Source organism: Callithrix jacchus, chromosome 22 (genome assembly GCF_049354715.1).
Source record: "Callithrix jacchus isolate 240 chromosome 22, calJac240_pri, whole genome shotgun sequence".
Lineage (NCBI taxonomy): Eukaryota > Metazoa > Chordata > Mammalia > Primates > Cebidae > Callithrix > Callithrix jacchus.
Genome location: NC_133523.1, coordinates 33,281,272 through 33,304,275, shown reverse-complemented (window position 1 = coordinate 33,304,275; position 23,004 = coordinate 33,281,272). Strand labels below are relative to the sequence as shown.

Genomic DNA, 23,004 nt, shown 5'->3' with positions numbered 1-23,004 from the left:
CGGAAACTTGCATCGTGAGCTCAAGTCACCTGCAGCTCAAGGTCAGAGCACACTGGTCACCCGCAGAGCGCCGGGACCACATTTTCCCGAATCCTTCGGCGGTCCCGCAATGCTCACGCGGTCAGCAGAGAAACTTCTCCGTATCACTCTCTTAGCATCTTAACAGTGGGCTCCTAAATTTGGTTGTGTGCGCTGTGCAGAGGTCAGAGGCACCCTGTGTGGGCAAAGTCGACTGCGCGTCCGTCTCTCTAGCTCTGAAACTACAATCCCCAGAGGCCTCTGCGGTCACTTCGGCTACCCTCCTTCAATGTGTACGGTTGACGTCAGAAGCACTTCCGGTCAGTGAGCCCGGCCCGTTAGGTTGGTTGACACTCGGGGAGGCTTCCCACTTCACGTCTTCTCCACACCTCTGCACCTCGTTACTTGACCTTTGCCTTTAGGATCCGCAGCGTGTACCCGCGTTCCGTGAGTGCCCTATAGGCAATCAGCATGCCCGTCTGCGTGTCCCTGTGTTACTCACGGGGACGCAGGTTGGGAGTGGCAGAGGTGTCTCAGAACTCGGGCGCTCTCCTGTGGGCACCTCCAGGCCATTTTCCTTTCATTCGAGCCCACAGGGTTACAAACAAACCCGCATTCGGTTGCTTGGGGACAAGGACTTCACTCCCTGGCCTGAGCTTGGGGCTAAGCTTGAGGGTGCTGGGTCATTCTGGGCCCCCTCTGGATGGAAATTGGCTTCCTCAGTGATTTCTGTGACATCCCTGACCCCAACTGTGGGGATCTGGCGGGGACTGTGTTTCACCTCGTGGGGAGGGAGTTTCCACCTAGGCCACTCTCTTATCTTCACATCCCCAAATCTATCTTCTGAACTTTTCCCTTCTCCAGAAAGAGCACTCAGGAGACTGTCGGGGTCCGGCACGTCTGCCGGGGGACTACCGACCTGCGGGAGTCCCCAAGACCGCCAACATAGATGTCTCGTTCAACCTGAGAGAGAGAGTGCGCGGAAAAGAAAGAATATAGAAAAGTAGAGTCTGGAGGGCTGCGTGAAGATTATGGCCAAAACGCAGCAAATTTATTTTTGTGGGTTACAGCTTTTATACCTTTTGTCTTGTTTACATTTACCTCATCTCAGCAGAAAGAAACAAAGGGGAAAACAGAAAGGAAACAGAAACTCCATAAAATAGATATCCGGGGCTTGTGATATCCTGCTCAGGAAGCAGTTTAAGGGGGCTAGTGGTAGCAGTTTACATTTCAATGATTTTACATTCCAAAGATACAATGGCGCCCTTAAGGTGGCTGGTTAAACCTGTTTTTCATCAGGAGCTAAAACAAAGGCTTGGCTCCAGGGAAAATATGGGCAGAGGTCTCTGCTCCTCTTAGACATTTCAATTGCAGCAAGTTTATTGCTTACACAGAGAATGAAGGGGGACATGGAAGCAGACAGCACAATGTCCTCATAAACTGCAGGCCTTTGCTTTGCATTCTGTTGTTGCTTTTAGTGAGTCAGCTTACGGCCCTGTCTCACTCGACAGCCCTCGAGGTAAGGAAATGCAGTACAGGTCCAGCAGCCAAACTGAGGCAAGTCAACTGTCTCGAGCCTTTGGCGCGAACACCACAGGAGACCAGGAAAATGGCCACAGAGCTCCTGAGAGCCAAAAAAGAGGTGAGAATTACCTGTAATTCCATCTTGGCTGTCAACAGAATGGATCCCATAACCTTTACTTGCCCTGGAGGCAAAAAATTGGTATTGGGCAAAATTCATTCATAGTCTTGGAAGAGGGACTCATTCTAACACTTCTCCCTCAGCATTCCCTTCTGCTCCATCCATACCGCAATCACTCATGAAGTAGTTAATTGTGAACAACACATATGGAGCAGTTTAAAAGTACAGCGACATACATGCTTAATTGTTCAGTTATGTGGATGAAGGGCAGGGACAGCAGAGATGCCTCTAATTTCAAATGGTTGGGGAGGGCTGTCCAGAAGTAGGGCTGTCTCAGCTGCTCCTGACTGGTTTGGTAAGTTGGAAATTAGGGGGAAGACTTTCCAGTGGGAGGCAGCAAGGAAGCATAGTTAGTTTCAAAGGCTGGACTCTTGCTACAGAGTGGAAGGATTATGGTGGCTAATGGACTTGCTTAAGGTTTAAGGTTTTTAAATATGCATAGGTGGCTCGGCATGGTGGTTCAGGCCTGTAATCCCAACACCTTGGAGGCCGAGGTAGGCAGATCACAGGGTCAGGAGATCGAGACCATTCTGGCTAACACCATGAAACCCCATGTCTACTAAAAATACAAAAAATTAGCCGGGCATGGTGGCACGTGCCTGTAGTCCCAGCTACTGGGGAGGCTGAGGCAGAAGAATCTCTTGAACCTGGGAGGCGAAGGTGGCAGTGAGCTGAGATTGTGCCACTGCACTCCAGCCTGGGTGACAGAGCGAGACTCTGTCTCAAAAATAAATAAATAAATAAATAAATAAATAAATCCATATGCATAGGTGAAGATACAGACTAGCTATTCACATAGAACAAGGAGAAGTTTGACATAGTCTGACCTGAATTCTACATTTGAGAGCATTTTCAGCTTTTGGCAATTGGGACATTTCACACAAAATTTCAGATTCCCTGCTTCTCTGAAAACAAATCTGCCCTGAGTAGCTAGTATTACAGGTGCGTGCCACCATGCCTGGCTAATTTTTTGTATTTTTAGTAGAGACCGGTTTTCACCATGTTGGCCAAGCTAGTCTTGCACTCCTGACCTCGTGATCCACCTCCCTTGGCCTCCCAAAGCGCTGGGATTACAGGCGTGGCTTTTTTTTTTTTTTTGGAAACAGAATCTCGCTCTGTCACCCAGGCTGGGATGCAATGGTGCAATCAATCTTGGCTCACTGCAACCTCCGCCTCCAGGTTTGAGCAGTTCTCCTGCTTCAGCCTCCTGAGTAGCTGGGATTACAGGTGCCCCCCACCACACCTGACTGAGTTTTGTATTTTTAGTAGAGGTGGGGTTTCTCCTAACCTCAGGTGATCCACCTGCCTCTGCCTGTCTTGGTCTTGGTCTTGGCCTCCCAAAGTGCTGGTATTACAGGTGTGAGCCACCACTGCACCTGGCCTTACTGTGCAATTTTTTATTTGTTTTTATTTTAATTATTACACTGTGCAGGTTTTGATAACCAGGGTAGACCTGTCAACTCAGATCTCTTTCTTCTCATGTGAAAGTTCTCAGTAGCGTCCTGATTTGTTTCCAAATGTTGACATGGTCCTTTGCCACCCACCACATGTTTCTGTAATCCTCAGTTTCCCCAACATTGCAGTAACATCACTTTTCAGAAACCTTTAGTGGCTCATTTCAGTATCTGAGATATTTAGGACCGTCCTCATTTCAAATGTTACGTCCTGTTGTCTGATGTCATGTTCCGATTATTCAGTCTGCAGGTGTGTTTATTGTTACCACAGGGGAGTCAACTTATGTATACTTTTAACTTAGATACATTCACTTTTATCCACTCAGCAAAAAAAGGGGAGAAAAACAAAAACAGGTCAGGTCAATCGGTTCTCTTTCCCATTTATTTTTTTAAGACGGAGTTTTGCTCTTGTTATCCAGGCTGGAGTGCAATGGCGCGATCTTGGCTCACCGCAACCTCTGCCTCCTGGGTTCAGGCAATTCTCCTGCCTCAGCCTCCCAAGTAGCTGGGATTACAGGCACGCACCACCATGGCCAGCTAATTTTTTGTATTTTTTAGTAGAGATGGGGTTTCACCATGTTGACCAGGATGGTCTTGATCTCTTGACCTCGTGATCCACCCGCCTCAGCCTCCCAAAGTGCTGGGATTCCAGGCTTGAGCCACCGCGCCCGGCCTATTTTTATTTTTTGAGACAGAGTTTCGCTGTTGTTACCCAGACTGGAGTGCAATGGCACGATCTCAGCTCACCACAACCTCCGCCTCCTGGGTTCAAGCAATTCTCCTGCCTCTGCCTCCCGAGTAGCTGGGATTACAGACACGCGCCACCATGCCCAGCTAATTTTTGTATTTTTAGTAGAGACGGGGTTTCACCATGTTGACCAGGATGGTCTTGATCTCTTGACCTTGTGATCCACCCGCCTCGGCCTCCCAAAGTGCTGGGATTATATGCCTGAGCCACCGCGGCTGGCCTCCCTTTCCCATTTAATGAATTCATGCCCAGGAGTGAGTGAGAAACAGGAGGACTGACTCTGCCACTCTCCAAGACTGGCTTAGGAGTTTTTGATATCATGGTCACACCAGCAAGCCAGTGGTCATGATAGTCATCAAGTATTTTTCATATGACATGATTCCTCTATCAGCATATCAGCCTTTACTGCATAATAAACAGCCCTAAACATCAATGGCTTAAAATCACTTATTAGCACAGAATTTGGTAGGCTTGTAGTTTGGGCAGGCACAGGTAGGTTTCGCAGGTTTCACCTGGTCTTGCCATCTGGCATTCTGCTGGGACCACACATTTTGCTGTAGTTGGCTGGCATTTTGACTGGGGCCGGAGGACTGTCCGTGTGTGACAGTTGGGAAGCTGGTTGGCTGGGGTGCCTAGTTTCTTCTTGGTTGTCTTCCACGTGGGCTTGGGCTTGGTCACATGCTCTTGGGTTTCTCTACATGGGAAGAGAGGACAGCCCCAGGTAAGAAGTACTTTTATGGTTTTGGCTTTCGTCATGTTCACTAATGTCCTTTTGACCAAAGAAAGTCACATGGCCAAGTCCAGTCATCATAGAAGGGGATAACATAAGGGAGTGGATATAGGGAGACATGATTTATTGGTCCCAATGATTCATACCCTTACCACGTGCAAGATAAACTCACCCCCATCCCAAGATCCCCAGAAGTTTTATCTTCAGACTCTAAAGTCCAGTATCTTATGTATAACAGCCTGGATGTGGCTAAAGCTTCTTCAGTGGATCCCTTTTGAGGCAGATACCTGTATACTAAAAAGACAAGTCAGTTGTTTCCCTCCACCCCAAACACTCCCAACCTAATATACAGAGAGAGACACTGCAGTAGACACTTCCATTCAGAAAGGACAGGAATTTGGCGTGGAGGAGGCCTCTTCATTTTGAACTGTTTTAGATCATTTTGGACTTCCTTGAAAGCTCTGTGGGCTTCCCATGTACCAGATTTGGGACTGCTCTATTAGACAGAAGCGGAATCACTGTCAGGCCTCTCATCTTTGGCAAGGTGTTGGTGCTGAGGGACGGTGCTCATAAGAATTTCAGAAACCAGCTGGGCGTGGTGGCTCACGTCTGTAATCCCAGCACTTTGAGATGCCGAGGCAGGCTGATCACCTGAGGTCAAGAGTTCGAGACCAGCCTGACCAACATAGAAAAACCCCGTCTTTACTAAAAAGACAAAATTAGCCGGGTGTGGTGGTGCATGCCTGTAATCCCAGCTACTCAGGAGGCTGAGGCAGGAAAATTGCTTGAACCGGGGAGGCAGAGGTTGCTGTAAGCCGAGATTGTGCCATTACACTCTCCAGCTTGGGCAACAAAAGCAAAACTCCGTCTCAAAAAAAAGAAAAAAAAAATCTCAGAAGCCTTTCTTTCTAGCTTGGAGACTCCTAGGCATCCCTTTAACACTTCAGAGGTCCTAAAGTTTGGGTCTTTGAGCTAAACTCTTAATTTGATCTTTACTCTGAGTTTATTTTTTTATTTTGAGACATGTGCTGGTTGGAGAGACTGAAGATACAAAACAATTTTATTTCCAAGCCAGCAAGTCCTGACTTGTCTATATTCCCTCTAAATTAGCTTGCAAGCTCTGTAATTGCTCCTTTAGCTCTTCTGTTTCTGGATATTATTATATGTCGCTAGAAACATCCAGCTGAAACGTTTAACAGGCTTTCTGGAGATCTCTTTAGCTAGATCCAAAAATTCGTCAGGTATATTTTCTGTTTTCCAAGGTTATGCTGGCAATAGCTTTGCTAATATAGAACACGAGTTGCCTCGTTCAAGCTGCTGGAGCGGTTTTCTCACTACTTTTCTAGGCCCCGCTAGCAGGTTGTTTACTGCTTTTCCAGCCTGTGCTATTAGTTTTCCTGGATGCTTTCCAAGCCTCTGCCCATGTCCTGCTCCCAAAGCTAATACTGTGTTTTAGGTGTTTTGTTATGGCAGCACTTCACTTCTATATACCAATTTAGTGGCCTAAAGAACTTTAGCAATTTAGGCCAGGCGCGGTGGCTCACACTTGTAATCCCAGCACTTTGGGAGGTCAAGGTGGGTAGATCATGAAGTCAGGAGCTCGAGACCAGCCTGGCCATCATAGTGAAACCCCGTATCTACCAAAAGTACAAAAGTTAGCTGAGTGTGGTGGCATGTGTCTGTAATCCCAGCTACTCGGGAGACTGAGGCACGAAAATTGCCTGAACCCTGGAGGCAGAGGTTGCAGTGAGCTGAGATCATGCCATTGTACTCCAGCCTGGGCGACGAGAGCAAAACTCCGTATAAAAAAACAAACAAAAAAAGATTGCTGGGCTCCCCGCAACTGAATTTCTGATTCAGTAGCCCTAGGATGGGGACTGAGGATTTTTATTTCTAATAAGTTCCCAGGGAAAGCTGGTGCTGCAGGTTCAGGGACCACATATTGAGCCAGTGCACTAAGCCCTGCTGCCTCTTTTGGGTAATCTGGGCCCATGTTTCTGAGCAGCAGGAAGTGCTGACCTCCTGTGACTCCATCTTACAAATGAAGAAGTCTTTTGCTAGAATCCCGCAGCAGGCTTCTTGTGGCTTGTTGGTTATCATTCATTTTTCAGCTGGCAAGCCGGTGAATTACTGTTATACTCTATACTCGTTACTCCCCCAGGCTGCTAGCTGTGTTGCTACTCAGTGGGAGGGAGCTGGAGTGGATCATGAGGGTCAGTCCTACAGTGTTTACAATGCACCCTCCATTGCGTGGTTCTCAGACAAACCATGAATTGTTCCAGGGCTGGAGGAATAACTAGTTGTGTAAAATACATTAAAGTAACATTAATTGCCCTCGAATGTAGCTCCCCGTGTGTGTGTGTGTGTGTGTGTGTGTGTGTGTGTGTGTGTATGCCCCGAGAAGGGGTCGTAAAAGCAGATCACAACAGGGACTAGGCAAGTGCCTGAATAGTCTTTTTCTCGCCAGTGTTTACTTATGAACAGTTTCAGACATATGGAAAAAACAGGAAGACTTGTACACAGAACACTGACATACCCACCACTAGATTCAACAGTGTCTACCTCTTTCTCATGAACTTTCCTGATCCTCAGTCCTACAGTGACCTCTCCCTCTTGAAATTTCTCTGACCCAGTGATTCACAACTATCACTACTTTTAGGAGCCTTTAACATACAAAAGCCCCATCCCCAGGTTTATTGATTTGTGGTGGGACTTGAGAATCCATCATTTAAACACCACCCAGGTAGTTCTGAAGTGTAGCCAGAGAGAGACAAGGGGTCAGAACCCAAGCTCACAGTCATCTGTGCTCTTCCCTTGGGATTAAGTACATCGGGACTGGCTGGTTTGGAGACAGCCATCAATATAACTGGATGTGGATAGAGTCTTAAGGCCATTTTGTAGTCCAGCCAGTGTAGAATAGTAGAGCTGGTAGGGGACAGAAAATGTAGGGGAGCTTCCCTGGGAAGGGTACAGTGTGGAATTAGTTTTAGAGACACATGTCATACCCTCAAGGCGTGATGGCAGCATTCTGAGAAGGGGATGCAAAACATCAAATCAAAGAGACAGGACATGTACCTAAATGAATGAACCTGGTGAGGCGGTCTCCAGTAGTGTGCCTTGGCTGATAGATCACCAACCAGCATGAGTCACCGTCAGCCAACTGTGATCCAAGAGCAGGGCAAAGCCCAGGGTGGTCAGATGATGGATATGCTACAGAACCCATAGACTGAGATTTTCTTTTCTTTCTTTCTTTTTTTTTTTTGAGACGGAGTTTCACTCTTGTCACCCAGGCTGGAGTGCAATGGCGCGATCTCGGCTCACCGCAACCTCCGCCTCCTGGGTTCAGGCAATTCTCCTGCCTCAGCCTCCTGAGTAGCTGGGATTACAGGCTCGCGCCACCATGCCCAGCTAATTTTTTTGTATTTTTAGTAGAGACGGAGTTTCACCATGTTGACCAGGATGGTCTCGATCTCTTAACCTCGTGATCCACCCACCTCGGCCTCCCAAAGTGCTGGGATTACAGGCTTGAGCCACCGCGCCCGGCCCAGACTGAGATTTTCATATGAAATCTTCCGACATTTAATTGATATAAACACAAGTCTTAAAGCACTATATGAGTCAAACAAAACCACTTTATGGACTGCAGATTGTACCCAAAGAGAGTAAGTGTTGGGCTGGGAAGAATCCTGGTGCTAAACTTCCAGACTCATTTGGAAATCTCACCAAACTTCCATGCCAAGGACAGTTATATATTCCCGCCCTCCAAAGTACTGCTCTCTAGGTAGCAGAGGTGCATTTGAAACTTTGTTGCTTGTCTAATAATAATAAATCATTTCCAGTTTTTAAAAATATTTGACTGCTAAGTGTTTGCAGATTCTGTCGTAGACACCAGGGCAGTCACAGTGGACCAGCCGTGCACGTGGAACTGATAGCCTAGCGGGAAGCCAAAAAAGAGAAATGAGTATCATGTATTATCTGAGGGTTAAGGGAGCACAGTGGAGCAGGAGAGGGGAATGAAACCCATGTGAGGACATGGAATTTTACATAGAATGGCCAGGCAGTGCAGCAGGCTGTTGTGAGTCCTTCACAGCGATCCTAATCCTCACCATCACCTTGTGAGATGAGCACTGTTATTTTTAGTTCACAGGAGAAACTGATGTGCTGAGTGACTCATTTAGTGCCTGAGGTCACACTAGTTGGGGACAGAGATGGGCTCCAGATCCAGATCCAGATAGTGCAGTTTGAGTCCACACTGTTCATCAGCACCCACATCCCCTCCGTAGGCCTGAGCAGGCACGTGGCAGCATTTGGTAGAGGAGGGAATGAGTCCTGCTGTGGGAACTATCTATGTTGGTGAGTTATTTGCCCCTAACCCCCGGAGGTGTCACTGCTTCCAGTAGAACAAATACTGAGACTAAGCAGTCTCAGACATTTTCAGACTCAGCAAGATGATTTTTTACTATGTGGTGGTGCTCGTGTGATGTCTTCTTCTCCCTGCCCAGTGTTAAAACTCCCTCTGTGTAAGGGCTTTGGCTTTGTTTTTATCGTCCAAGGCAGCTAGCCTGGGATACTGACAGCAATAGGTGCTTAAGTGATGCTGGCTGGGCAGAGATGGGAGAATAATGGTCTTTGACCCCTTGGTGCCAAGGTCACATTCCAAAGTAGGGTCTAGAAATCTTTCCTGCTTCCCTGAGGGAAGCCTTTTAACCTCTCTCTTTTTTTTTTGTCAGAGATTTGCTCTTGTTGCCCAGGCTAGAGTTCAGTGGCACGATCTTGGCTCACTGCAACCTCCACTTCTGGGGTTCAAGTGATTCTCCTGCCTCAGCCTCCCAAGTAGCTGGGACTACAGGTGCCTGCCACCATGCTGGGCTCATTTTGTATTTTCAGTAGAGACGGGGTTTTTCCATGTTGGTCAGGCTGATCTCGGACTCCTCACCTCAGGTGGTCTGCCCGCCTTGGCCTCCCAAAGTGCTGCGATTACAGGCATGAGCCACTGCGCCCGGCCTTGACCTCATTCTAAACTGTGGGAAAGACAGGCTCCTGGATGAACAGAGGTGTGTTTTGTGTTAAAGGCATTCGTGGCATTCAGGGATGTGGCTGTGGACTTCACCCAGGAGGAGTGGAGGTTGTTGAGCCCTGCTCAGAGGACCCTGCACAGGGAGGTGATGCTGGAAACCTATAACCACCTGGTCTCACTGGGTAAGAATGTCCTCCCTTGGCACTTAAAGTCTGTCCTACAGAGTATTTCCCACTCTGAGGAAGGGCTACCTGTGGAGCACCTTTGCCTTAGAATTCAGCTTAAAAACAATTTACCTTTTTCCTCTGTGTAAATTTGGATTTAGTAGAATTGAAAGCAGATAGATTGATTTATTCATGTTATGGATAACACTGCATTTCCATGCCCGTTTCCCAAGGCTTGAGGGCTCTCTCTCTACATTATTTTGATCCAAATGCAGGAGATTTTCGTTCACCAAATGTTAATAATATGCTGTTTTTCTGATTGGAGTCACTGTTCCTTAGTTAACCCTTCTACTTCAGAGAGAGAACTGTTCATCAGTCTTTTGTTTGCTCTGCGTTTCCTCACCCATTTCAGCTCTGAGTTCTAGAATGGGCTCTTGAGCCCATAACCAACAATCTCCTCATTCTCTTCTCTATGAGCAGAAATTCCATCTTCCAAACCAAAACTCATTGTTCAACTGAAGCGAGGAGAAGAGCCCTGGAGAGAGGAGAGAAAATGTTCTCTGGACCTCCGTCCTGGTGAGTGTCAGTGTGGGGATGATGGGATAGTCTACAGGTTGGCAGATAGGGAAGAAGGAGACATCTCTCAGATACTGGGAAGAAGCTCTTCTCCAGGCCTCCTAAGCCAAGGGGAAGGTTGCCTGACATGGCCTTCCTTCCGGAATATAATCTTCAATTGAGGGAGGGACTTCCCTGGTTTCCTTGTCTCTTTCCTGCACCAGGAAGCCTCCCTTCCTCACTTGGCTTCTCCATAATGCTTAGTGTTTCCTCATTTATAGTCTTCTTTCTCACTTGATCTAAAAACTGTATCTCCCCTTGCCGGGGGCAGTGGCTCATGCCTGTAATCCCAGCACTTTGGGAGGCCGAGGAGTGCGAATCATGGGATCAGGAGTTTGAGACCATCCTGACCAACATGGTGAAACCCCGTCTCCACTAAAACTACAAAAATTAGCTGGGTGTGGTGGTGCGTGCCTGTAATCCCAGCTACTCAGGAGGCTGAGGCAGGAGAATCACTTGAACCCAGGAGGCAGAGGTTGCAGTGAGCCAAGATTGCACCACTGCACTCCAGTGTGGGTAACAGAGTGAGACTCTGTCTCAAAAAAAAAAAAAAACCAAACAAACAAACAAACAAACCTGCATCTACCTTATGAATATTAAGTCTACAACCCTTCTAGATACTTTCTAGTATCTAGAAATTATTTGTATGCTAAGATTAAATATCACCATATCTCCACTTCCCATAATTTATTACACAATACATAAGCTATGACTAATAATAAAATAAATACTCATGTGCCAATGCCCCAGCTTAAGAAATAAAAAATTACCTAAACAGTCAAAGCCCCCATTTCCCCTTCCCTGATGGTATCCTATACCCATCCCTCCAAGGGAATTGTTTTTCAGTATTAGGGATTTATAATTCTCATGCCTGGCTTTATTCTTGCCTTCATATGCATGAATCGCTAAATCATCTGTATTGTTGTTGGAATATTTTAAAATCCTGTATCAATGTCTTCATATTATGTGCATTCTTCTGTATTTGCTTTTTTTTTTTTTTTTTAATTGAGATGGAGTCTTGCTTTGTTGCCCAGGCTGGAGTGCAGTGGCTCGATCTCAGCTCACCACCATCTCTGCCTCCCAGGTTCAAGCGATTCTCCTGCCTCAGCCTCCTGACTAGTTGGGACTACAGGCACGTGCTACCATGCTTGGCTAAGTTTTATATTTCTACGGGGTTTCATTATGTTGGCCAGGCTGGCCTCGAACTCCTGGCCTCATAATCCTATCCTGCCTCAGCCTCCCAAAGTGCTGGGATTACAGGCGTGAGCCACCATGACCAGCTAGTTTGCCTTCTTCACTGATGCTAATTTTGTACTATGTTGGTATATGTAGCTCTGCTTCATTCATTTTATGGCTACGTAATATTGTATTATATGCATAATTATAATACGATTCATTTATCCATTCCATTTTTGTTGGACAGTTACATTTTTACCAGTGTATTCTTTTGACCAATTAAAGAATGCTGCTGTGGGCCGGGCGCGGTGGCTCACACCTGTAATCCCAGCACTTTGGGAGGCCGAGGTGGGCGGATCACGAGGTCAAGAGATCGAGACCATCCTGACCAACATGGTGAAACCCCGTCTCTACTAAAAATACAAAAATTAGCTGGGCGTGGTGGCACGCATCTATGGTTCCAGCTACTCGGGAGGCTGAGGCGGAAGAATCGCTTGAACCCAGGAAGTGGAGGTTTCAGTGAGCCGAGATTGCGCCACTGCACTCCAGCCTGGTGACAGAGCAAGACTCTGTTCAAAAAAAGAAAAAAAAAGGGCCGGGCGCGGTGGCTCAAGCCTGTAATCCCAGCACTCTGGGAGGCCGAGGCGGGTGGATCACGAGATCAAGAGATCGAGACCATCCTGGTCAACATGGTGAAACCCCGTCTCTACTAAAAATACAAAAAATTAGCTGGGCATGGTGGTGCGTGCCTGTAATCCCAGCTACTCGGGAGACTAAGGCAGGAGAATTGCCTGAACCCAGGAGGCGGAGGTTGTAGTGAGTTGAGATCGCGCCATTGCACTCCAGCCTGGGTAACAAGAGTGAAACTCTGTCTCAACAAAAAAAAAAAAAAAAAAGAAAAAAAAAGAATGTTGCTGTGAACGTTCCGATAGATGTGTCCTTAGGCACATAAACTCTTGTTTATCTAGGGCATGTACCTAGGAGAACAGCTGAGTGAAAGAATGTGCACCTGTTCAGTCTGATAAGGTAATGCCAAACTATTCTCCAAAGTTGTTGCATGAGTGTTCTAGGGTTGCCACAGCAAAGTACCACACACTGAGTGGCTTAAGCAACAGATGTTTGTTTATTTATTTATTTTGAGACAGAGTTTCGCTCTTGTTGCCCAGGCTGGAGTGCGACAGCGCAATATTGGCTCAATGCAACCTCTGCCTCCTGGGTTCAAGCCACTCTCCTGCCTCAGCCTCCTGATTAGCTGGGATTACAGGCGCACACCACCACAACTGGCTAATTTTTGTATTTTTGGTAGAGACAGGGTTTCACCGTGTTGGTCAGGCTAGTCTCGAACTCCTGACCTCAGGTGATCTGCCCACCTCAGCCTCCCAAAGTGCTGGGAGTACAGGCATGAGCTACCACACCCAGCCAAAGTTTATTTTCTCACAGCTCTGGAGGCTAGACGTAGAGATCAAGGTGTTAGTGGGGTAGGTTCCCTTTGAGGGCTGTGAGGAAGAATCTGTCCCACGTCTGTCCTCTAGCTTCTGGTGGTTTGCTGGCAATCCTGGTGTGGAGGAGCAGTACCCCGATATCTGCCTTCATCTTCATATAGCATTCTCCCCACGTGTGTGTCTCTGTCCACATTTTCCTTGTTTGTGAGGACATTATTCCTACTGGGTTTGGGCCCACTCTAATGACCTCACCTTAACTAATTACATCTGCAACTACCTTGTTTCCAAATAAGGTCACCTTTTGAGATATTAGGGGTTTGGACTCCAATATGTCAGTTTTGGGGAAACAGAATTCAACCTATAGCAATCGCTTATACTCACATAGTATTTTATCATATGAGGATTCTAGTGCCCTGCATCCTTATTAATACTTTGTGTGGTCAGACTTTAGGTTTTGATCATTTTTTAGGTATGAAATGGCCTCTCATAGTAGTTGTAATTTGCTTAGTATTGAGTTTGAGCATCTTTTTATATGTTCATTCATTGACTGGCCATGGTGTTTGGTATTTTATGAAGACTTTTCAATTCTTTAGTTTTTTTCTTCTTGCTGATTAAAATTTTTTAAAGTAAATCATTGAGATAAACTCTATTATCAGATGTCCCAATCTGGGGCTTACTTACCTGCTTGTCTTTTTTGTTTTGTTTTGTTTTTTGAGACAGAGTTTTGCTGTGTTGCTCAGGCTGGAGTGCAGTGGCCCAATATTGGCTCACTGCTTCCTCCTACTCCTGGGTTCAAGCAATTCTCTTGTCTCAGCCTCTCAAGTAGTTGGGATTACAGATGCCTGCCACCACGCCTGGCTAATTTTTGTATTTTTAGTAGAGACGAAGTTTCACTGTGTTGACCAGGCTTTGCCGGTCTTGAACTCCTGACCTTGTGATTCGCCCCCATCAGCCTCCCAAAGTGCTGGGATTATAGGCGTGAGTCACTGAGCCTGGCCTCTTTATTTTATTGAGATGGAGTCTTGTTCTGCCACCCAGCCAGGAGTGCAGTGGCATGATCTCCGGTCACTGCAACTTCCGCCTCCCAGGTTCAAGTGATTCTTCTGTTTCAGCCTCCCGAGTAGCTGGGACTACAGGCGTGTGTCCACACGCCCGGCTAATTTTTGTATTTTTAGTAGAGACAGGGTTTCACCATGATAATGTTGAGTCTACAGATAATTTTGGGGAGAATCACCATCTTAATAATATTGAGCCTTCCAATCTATGACTATTTCTCTATTTATTTGGAACTTTAACTTCATTCAACAGTGTTTGTTAATTTTCTTTTAAATACCATTTCTTCTGGCCGGGCGTGGTGGCTTATGCCTGTAATCCCAGCACTTTGGGAGGCTGAGGCAGGCGGATCACCTGAGGTCAGGAGTTTGCGACCAGCCTGACCAACATAGAGAAACCCCATCTCTACTAAAAATACAAAATTAGTTAGGTGTGGTGGCACATGCCTGTAATCTCAGCTACTTGGGAGGCTGAGGCAGGAGAATCGCTTGAACTCAGGAGGCAGAGGTTGCAGTGAGACGGGATTGCACCGTTGCACTCCAGCCTGGTCAACAAGAGCAAAACTCCATCTCAAAAAAAAAAAAATCTTTATTCTTTTCCTCCTTTCCTTTCCTTTTTGTCTTTCGCTTCTCTTTTTTCATCCTACTGTGTTGCCCAAGCTGGCCTCAAACTTCTGGCCTCAAGCAATCCTCCCACCTCAGCCTCCCAAAGTGTTGGGATTCCAGAAGAGCCACCGTGCCCAGCCTTAATTTCAGTTTACCAACTTTGTGCTACTTTGTCACATTTATTCCTTAGCATTTTATTTATTTATTTTTATTTTTTTTACGGCAGAGTTTCACTCTTGTTACCCAGGCTGGAGTGCAATGGCGCGATCTCGGCTCACTGCAACCTCCGCCTCCTGGGTTCAGGCAATTCTCCTGCCTCACCCTCCTGAGTAGCTGGGATTACAGGCACGCGCCACCATGCCCAGCTAATTTTTTGTATTTTTAGTAGAGACTGGGTTTCACCATGTTGACCAGGATGGTCTCGATCTCTTGACCTCGTGATCCACCCGCCTCGGCCTCCCAAAGTGCTGGGATTACAGGCTTGAGCCACCACGCCCGGCCAGCATTTTATTATTTTTATGCTATTGTGAATAGTATTGTTTCTCAGTTTCATTTTTAGAATAGTCATTGCTAATATATAGAAATACAATTATTTTTTATATATTTATCTTAGGGCCTAAGTATGATGACTTCTAGTTGCTTTCTTGAAATTTTATATGTACAAAATTACATAATCTGTGAACCAAAGAGATTTTTTTTACTTCTTCTTTTCCAATTAAGATGCCTTTCATTTGTTTCCTCCTCCTTAGTTCATGTCCCTCCTTCTTTAGCACTTCGGCTAGAACATTAATCATATTGTTTTCCCCACTTTACGTGCTGAGTCATTTTTCTCCTGCTGCATTCACAACTTGCCTTTCATGCTCCCCACGTGTTTGACTATGATGTATCTAGCTGGGGGTTTATTTATGTTTATCTTACTTGGGATTTGTTGAGATTCTTGGATCAATGTTTTTCATTAAGCTTAGGAAGTTCTTAGCCTTTTTTGAGGTGTTTTTTTCTGCTCTTTACTCTCTCTTTTCTTCCTGAGTTCCCATTAGACATAGGTTGGTTGCCTGATGGTTTCCCACAGGTTTCTGGTGCTCTTTATTTCTCTTTAGTATTTTTTTCACTCTGTTCTTCAGTTTCGTTAATATCTATTGCTGTGTCTTCAAGCTCGCTCATTCTGTTGCACACAGATATGCTCTAGTAGTTTTTAAGTTTTTCTTGTTTTACTTTTTAATTACAGAATTTCTTTTGGTTTCTCTTTAACAGTTTCTTTCCTGATACTCTCTATTTGTTGAATCACTGTTATTATACTTTAATTTTTACACACTGCGTATGTTGCATTACTGTTCTTGCATTAGTATAAAGAAAGCTTTGGCCGGGCATGGTGGCTCATGCCTATAATCCTAGCACATTGGGAGGCTGAAGCAGGCAGATCATGAGGTGAGATCAAGACCATCCTGACCAACATGGTAAAACCCTGTCTCTACTAAAAATACAAAAATTACCTGGGCACAGTGGCAGGTGCCTGTAGTCCCAGCTACTCCAGCAGCTGAGGCAGAAGAATCACTTGAACCTGGGAGGCAGAGGTTGCAGTGAGCCGAGATCGTGCCCCTGTATTCCAGCCTGGTGACAGAGTGAGACTCCATCTCAAAAAAAAAAAAAGAAAAAACAGGCCGGGCACGGTGGCTCACGCCTGTAATCCCAGCACTTTGGGAGGCCGAGGCGGGTGGATCACTAGGTCAAGAGATCGAGACCATCCTGGTCAACATGGTGAAACCCCGTCTCTACTAAAAATACAAAAACTTAGCTGGGCGTGGTGGCACGTGCCTGTAATCCCAGCTACTCAGGAGGCTGAGGCAGGAGAATTGCCTGAACCCAGGAGGCGGAGGTTGTGGTGAGCTGAGATTGCACCACTGCACTCCAGCCTGGGTAAGAAGAGCGAAACTCCGTCTCAAAAAAAAAAAAAGAAAAAACAAAACAAAAAACTTGAGACTGGGTAATTTATAAACACAGTAGGTTTAATTGGCTCACAGTTCTGCAGGCTTTACAGGAAGCATGATGCTGGCATCTGCTCAGCTTCTGGGAAGACGTCAGGAAACTTACAGTCATGGTGTGAGGTGAGGTGGGAACAGGTACTTCATATGGCTGCAGCAGGAGCAAGAGAGTGGCGGGAGTACACTTTTAAACAACCAGATCCCATGAGGACTCATTTACCATCACAAAAACAGCACTGAGGGGATAGTGCTAAACCATTCAGGAGTAACTGCCCCCATGGTCCAGTCACCTCTCACCAGACTCCACCTCCAACACTGGGGATTACAGTTCGACACTTGGTGGGGAACATGGAGCCAAACCTATTACACCGTTTCCTTCAGCCCTTTGAACATAGTATAATAGCAGCTTTGGGGTCTTTTTTTTTTCCTTAAGTCTGGACCTACTCAGTGACAGTTCCTGCTGACTGCATTTTTCCTGAGTATGGGTTACTCTTTCCTGTTTCTTAGAAACCTGGATATTTTAGATGTTCTGTTGCACTCCCTCTGATACCTGAATGTATTTCCTGCCTGAAGATTGTCATTGCTGCTTTTTGTTTGTCTAGTCACTTTTCTAGACTAAATTTGTGGAATATGTCTCCTCTGTGAAAACGATGCTTCTGCATGATTTTTAAATTTTATTCTTCTGTTTATTTTCAATCTTGGCTTCCTAGATATCAACTTTGTGGCTGCAGAGCTTAGTGGCCTGCAAGAATTGGCACTTGAAGCTGTCTTTGGCACTTAAAGATCTGAGTTAGGAAGCCTTCCCCCCTATATGGTGTGTGGGTTGGGAAGTACATTCAAAGTTCAGGTTGTTTTTAAGGATTTCAAGGCTTTTTACTTACCACTGAGACCTCTTATTTTTCCTCTGCCCTGGTTGTAGCCTCTTTATCGGGCAGGGATGTGTGGATAGCTTGCTCCCACCCGCTTGCTGTCTTTCCTGCTTTTGCCAGAGCCTTCCAGTCAGCCAGAGTTGTGTGGAGGGCTTGTCAAGCCCCTCTCTGGCTGTCTAATTTTAAGAGTCTTCTTGCCAAATTTCTGGATCATCTGCCAGTCTTCTTGGTTCAACCAAGATTGCAGCCTTAGACAGCAATTGCTGGCCATTCCTGTTCACTCATTACCTAGGTCATGACTTTTAATGATAGCTCTACTGGGCATTGGTTTCTCACCATCCACTCTAAATCAAGTGAGTCCCCTCTGGTAGCAGCAACCCTGATCATTTTATAATCTGCTCTACTATAAACATTGCATTAACCAAGCTAGTGGGAGGGGGATGAGGGTAAGAGCAACTCCAGCAATAATGTCTCAGAAATATTTATTCATGAAAAACACTGGCCTCAGGTAAGAATGGTAAGAATCTTACCATTCTTACCTGAGGCCAGTGTTTTTCATGAATAAATATTTCTCAATTTATTTTTATCCTTTTGGTTGATTTCTAGAACTTGTGAATAGTTTTTGTCAGATAATATGAAAATGAAAAGAGTTTTGTATGAATTTTCTACATTGCAATAGGATAGGTGTCAACATGTCTTTCTATAAAGGGTCACTTAGTATATATTTAAGTTTTTGAGAACACATGCAATCTTTGTCACTTCTTTCTTCTCCTCATCCTTTTCCTTCTCCTCCTCCCCCTACTTCTTTCTCCCCTTCTGCCTCTCTCTTTTGAGTTCAACCCCTTTTTAAAAAGGTAAAAACCATTTTTAGCTGGCAGGCCATATAGAAACAGGTTTCAGGCTAGATTTGGCCTGTCAGGTGAGTTTGCCAACTCTTGGAATAGAAAACATAATGCATAGCGCTGGGAACAGTGACTCCTGCCTGTAACTCCAGCACTTTGGGAGGCTGAGGCAGGTGGATCATCTGAGGTCAGGAGTTTGAGACCAGCCTGGCCAACATGATGAAACCCCTTCTCTATTAAACATACAAAAATTAGCTGGGTGTGGTGGTGGGCATCTGTAATCCCAGCTACTCGGGAGGCTGAGGCAGGAGAACCGCTTGAACCTGGGAGGTAGAGGTTGCAGTGAGCCGAGATGGCACCACTGCCCTCCAGCCTGGGTGACAGCGAGACTCTGTTTCAAAAACAACAACAACATCAAAAGAAAATGTAATGCATGAAGTGAAAGGAAAAATGAATGTTGGGAAGGATGTCTAACTGGGAGAGCGCTTGTGATGTAAACATGGTATGAATGACCAGTGGACGAGGCAAAACTGCCTACATAGCCCTACATATGACCCGTCTGAAAATGTTCCTTCTTCAGCAGGATCAAAGCCGGAAATTCAACTTTGTCTCTCCTGCCCTCTGATATTCTCCAGTCAGCAAGCTCTCAGCCAACACCTGTGGCTGAGTCATCTCCCTCAGCTGTTTTCAAGTTTATGTGCAGGAAATCCTCTCGAGCAGGGAACACACTATCCGGAAGATCAGAAACAAGAGCAAGATCCGTTCTGCTTGAGTGGCAGAGCAGAATGGACTCAAGAGGGAGAAGACTCCAAAGTCCAGTTTGGGAGAGTAAGCGAAAGTGGCACTTCAAAGGCACTCTCCAGCCCACCTGAAGAACAGCCAGCATGGTCCAAGGAAGACGACATAGTGGTGGATATAGGGCCCAGCCCTGAACAGAAGGCCGACCTTGAGGAAACAGACAAAGGATTGCATGGCTTAGAAGTCTTAGGATTTGGAGAAATCAAATATGAAGAGTTTGGGCCAGGCTTTATCAAGAAGTCAAACCTACTTAGCCTCCGGAAGACACAAACAGGGGAGACAGCTTACGTGTACACTGAGTGGGGACAGAGCTTTGGCAGTATGTCAGTCCTCATCGGAAACCCAAGGACACACTCTGGGGGAAAGCCTCGTGTGTGGGGAATGTGGGCGAGGCTTTACCTGGAAGTCAAACCTGATCACACATCAGAGGACACACTCAGGGGAGAAACCTTATGTGTGCAAGGACTGTGGACGAGGCTTTTCTTGGAAGTCGAACCTCTTCACACATCAGCGGACACGCTCAGGGCTCAAGCCTTATGTGTGCAAAGAATGTGGCCAGAGCTTTAGCCTGAAGTCAAACCTCATCACCCACCAGAAGGCGCACACTGGGGAGAAGCCTTATGTTTGCAGGGAATGTGGGCATGGCTTTCGCCAGCATTCACACCTCATCTGACACAGGAGGACGCATTCAGGAGAGAAGCCTTACACTTGCAGGGAGTGTGAGCAAGGCTTTAGCCAGAAGTCACACCTCATCAGACACTTAAGGACACACACAGGAGAGAAGCCTTATGTATGCACAGAATGTTGGCGTCAGTTTAGCTGGAAATCAAACCTTAAAACACACCAGAGGACCCACTCAGGGGTTAAACCTTATGTCTTTCTGGAGTGTGGGCAATGCTTTAGCCTGAAGTCAAACCTTAACAAACACCAGAGGTCACACACAGGGGAGAAGCCATTTGTATGTATGGCGTGTGGGCGAGGCTTTACCCGGAGGTCAACCCTCATCACACACCAGAGGACACACTCAGGGGAGAAGCCATTTGTATGCAGGGAGTGTGGACGAGGCTTTAATGATAAATCCACCCTCATCTCACACCAGAGGACACATTCAGGGGAAAAGCCTTTTACGTGCAGGGAGTGTGGTAGGAGGTTTCGGCAGAAGCCTAACCTATTTAGGCACAAGAGGGCACACTCAGGTGCCTTTGTGTGCAGGGGGTGTGGGCAAGCCTTTTGTGATAAGTTAACTCTCATTAACCACCACAGGGAACACTCAGGGGGGAAGCTTCATGTGTGCAGGGAGTGTGGGCAAGGCTTTAGCCGGCAGTCATACCTCATTAGACACCAGAGGACACATTCAGGAGAGAAGCCTTATATTTGCAGAAAATGTGGGCGGGGCTTTAGTTGGAAGTCAAATCTAATCAGACATCAGAGGACACACTCAGGATAGAAACTTTATGTGTACAGGAATATGGTAAAGCCTTTAGCCAGGAGTCATACTTCATCAGATACCAGAGGACACAGCACTGTGGCTTCGTCAGTCATTGCTGGGATTGCAGGCGTGCACCACCATGCCTGGCTAATTTTTGTATTTTTAGTAGAGACGGGGTTTCACCATATTGGCCAGGCTGACTTTGAACTCCTGACCTCATGATCCACTCACCTCAACCTCCCAAAGTGTTGGGATTACAGGCGTGCACCACCATGCCCAGCCGGAAGTAATAACATTTCTAAGAAAAGTTTCTGGGAGGAAAAACAAACTTGGAAAATGATATGAATAAACTTATTTTCCATCAAATTTTAAAAAGATGATATGCTGCTTATTTTCCTGTCATGTTTCCGCTCCAGCCATGCCATTCTCCATTCTGTGATGCTGGGGCTGGGACTCTGCTAAAGACATTTCCCAGCTTCCTTTGCCTTAATGTCCATTTAAGAGAGACTAAAAGGCATAAATGGAGAGGGACTTGGCATTTTATTTTCCAATTCTGTCAGTAGCTCTCTAGCAGTAGAGTGGAGCTGTGCCTTGCTTGCAAATTCCTTCCATTCTCCCAGCACTAGACTGCCAAAACCAGTTACTGCTGGGCTGAAAGCCCTCCTGAGAGCTCTTAGGTAGTGGCAAATCCATCTCTTCCTCTTTGTTCTCTAAGCTCTAGAGTGTAGGCTGTTTCCTCAAGTTACAAATCTCTCCCTTGGTGCACTTTCCGCCCTCCACATTATGTACTCAGTTTCCTGTAATGTAACTCCCATGTGGTTCTCCTGTCTTGACTAGACCACGATGGACACGGCACCACCATGACTTGTTTTAGCAGTGCAGCAACACAGTTGGCATACTTTCAGGACCACTGCCCTAATCTGTGGAAATGACCAAACTCAAACTAGTGCTGGACTTGGTGATATGAGATAAGAAAAATAAAGGGCAAACGGCCTGCCAATAATCAATTACTGACATATGAGGATATAGGCATATATACCCCAAATTTCTTTGAAAGCATACCTAGTCAAGAATGGAGACTTGGCCAGGCCAGGTGGCTCCCACCTGTAATCCCAACATTTTGGGAGGCGGAGGCAGGAGGATCGCTTGACTTTAGGAGTTCAAGAGCATCCTGGGCAACACAGTGAGATGTGGTCTCTACAAAAAATTAAAAAATTAGCCAGGCATGGTGGATGCGTCTGTGGTACCAGCTGCTTGGGTTGCTGAGGTGGGAGGACTGCTTGAGCCCAGGAAGTTAAGGCTGTAGTGAGACAAAATGGCCCCACTGCACTCCTGAGTGACAGAGAGAGACCATGTCTCAATAAAAAGAGTGGAGAATCTGCCATTTTGGGAGGCCGAGGCGGGTGCATCATCTGAGGTCAGGAGTTCAAGATCAGCCTGACCAACATGGAGAAACCCCGTCTCTACTAAAAATACAAAATTAGCCAGGTATGGTGGCACACACCTGGAATCCCAGCTACTTGGGAGGCTGAGGCAGGAGAATTGCTTGAACCCAGGAGGCAGAGGTTGCAGTGACTGGGATTGTGCCATTGCACTCCAGCCTGGTCAACAAGAGTGAAACTTTGTCTCAAAAAAAAAAAAAAAAAGAAAGAAAAAGAAAAAGAATGGAGAATCTTAAATTTCAGCACCTAGGTATGAAATATCCAAGATAATCTCTAACTTTCCTGATAATTATGTCCAGGGAAGAACTGTTTAATGTAATTGTCAACTACCAAACCACAATTATCATCCAAAGAATGCTGAACTTGTAAATTTCCCCACTAAAGCAACCTATTATATGTTTGTAGAGCCTTTTAAAAAATTGTCTGATTTCTTCTGAAAGTAATAAAGCCCAATTTCACAGAGTTAAGCAGCAATCAGTTCTACCCTAGTACCCACATTCCTTTTGTAGAAGATTCTTTGGCCTTAGCCATTAGAGGGCTCTCTGTGGCAGGGGATTGGATGCATTCTCAAGAACTTCCCCTTGCTTCCACATAAGAATCTTGACTTACTAGGATCTTGACATGGGTGCACTTTTCAGTATTTCAGGGACTAGAGGTGGGGAAGAATGCTGCTTTAGTCTGGAACTTTCACTCAGGGGCTCACATTCTTGTCCTGACTGTGGGCAGTTTTGTTTGTTGTTGTTTTTTTGAGACGGAGTTTTGCTCTTGTTACCCAGACTGGAGTGCAATGGCCCGATCTCGGCTCACTGCAACCTCTGCCCTGGGTTCAGGCAATTCTCCTGCCTCAGCCTCCTGAGTAGCTGGGATTATAGGCACGCGCCACCATGCCCAGCTAATTTTTTGTATTTTTAGTAAAGACAG

The 23,004-nt window shown here is 46.1% G+C and overlaps 1 protein-coding gene across 1 annotated transcript; it reads left to right on the top strand.

Moving 5' to 3' along the window:
* Positions 1–337: 337 nt before the first annotated feature.
* ZNF875 (zinc finger protein 875) lies at positions 338–21,016 on the top strand. Its single transcript, XM_054250186.2, is given in 7 exon segments — positions 338–465; positions 883–1,077; positions 1,497–1,660; positions 9,725–9,851; positions 10,314–10,409; positions 18,998–19,580; positions 19,582–21,016. Coding segments are annotated over 6 exon segments (2,076 nt in total). The 5' UTR covers positions 338–465; positions 883–1,049; the 3' UTR covers positions 20,660–21,016.
* Positions 21,017–23,004: the final 1,988 nt, after the last annotated feature.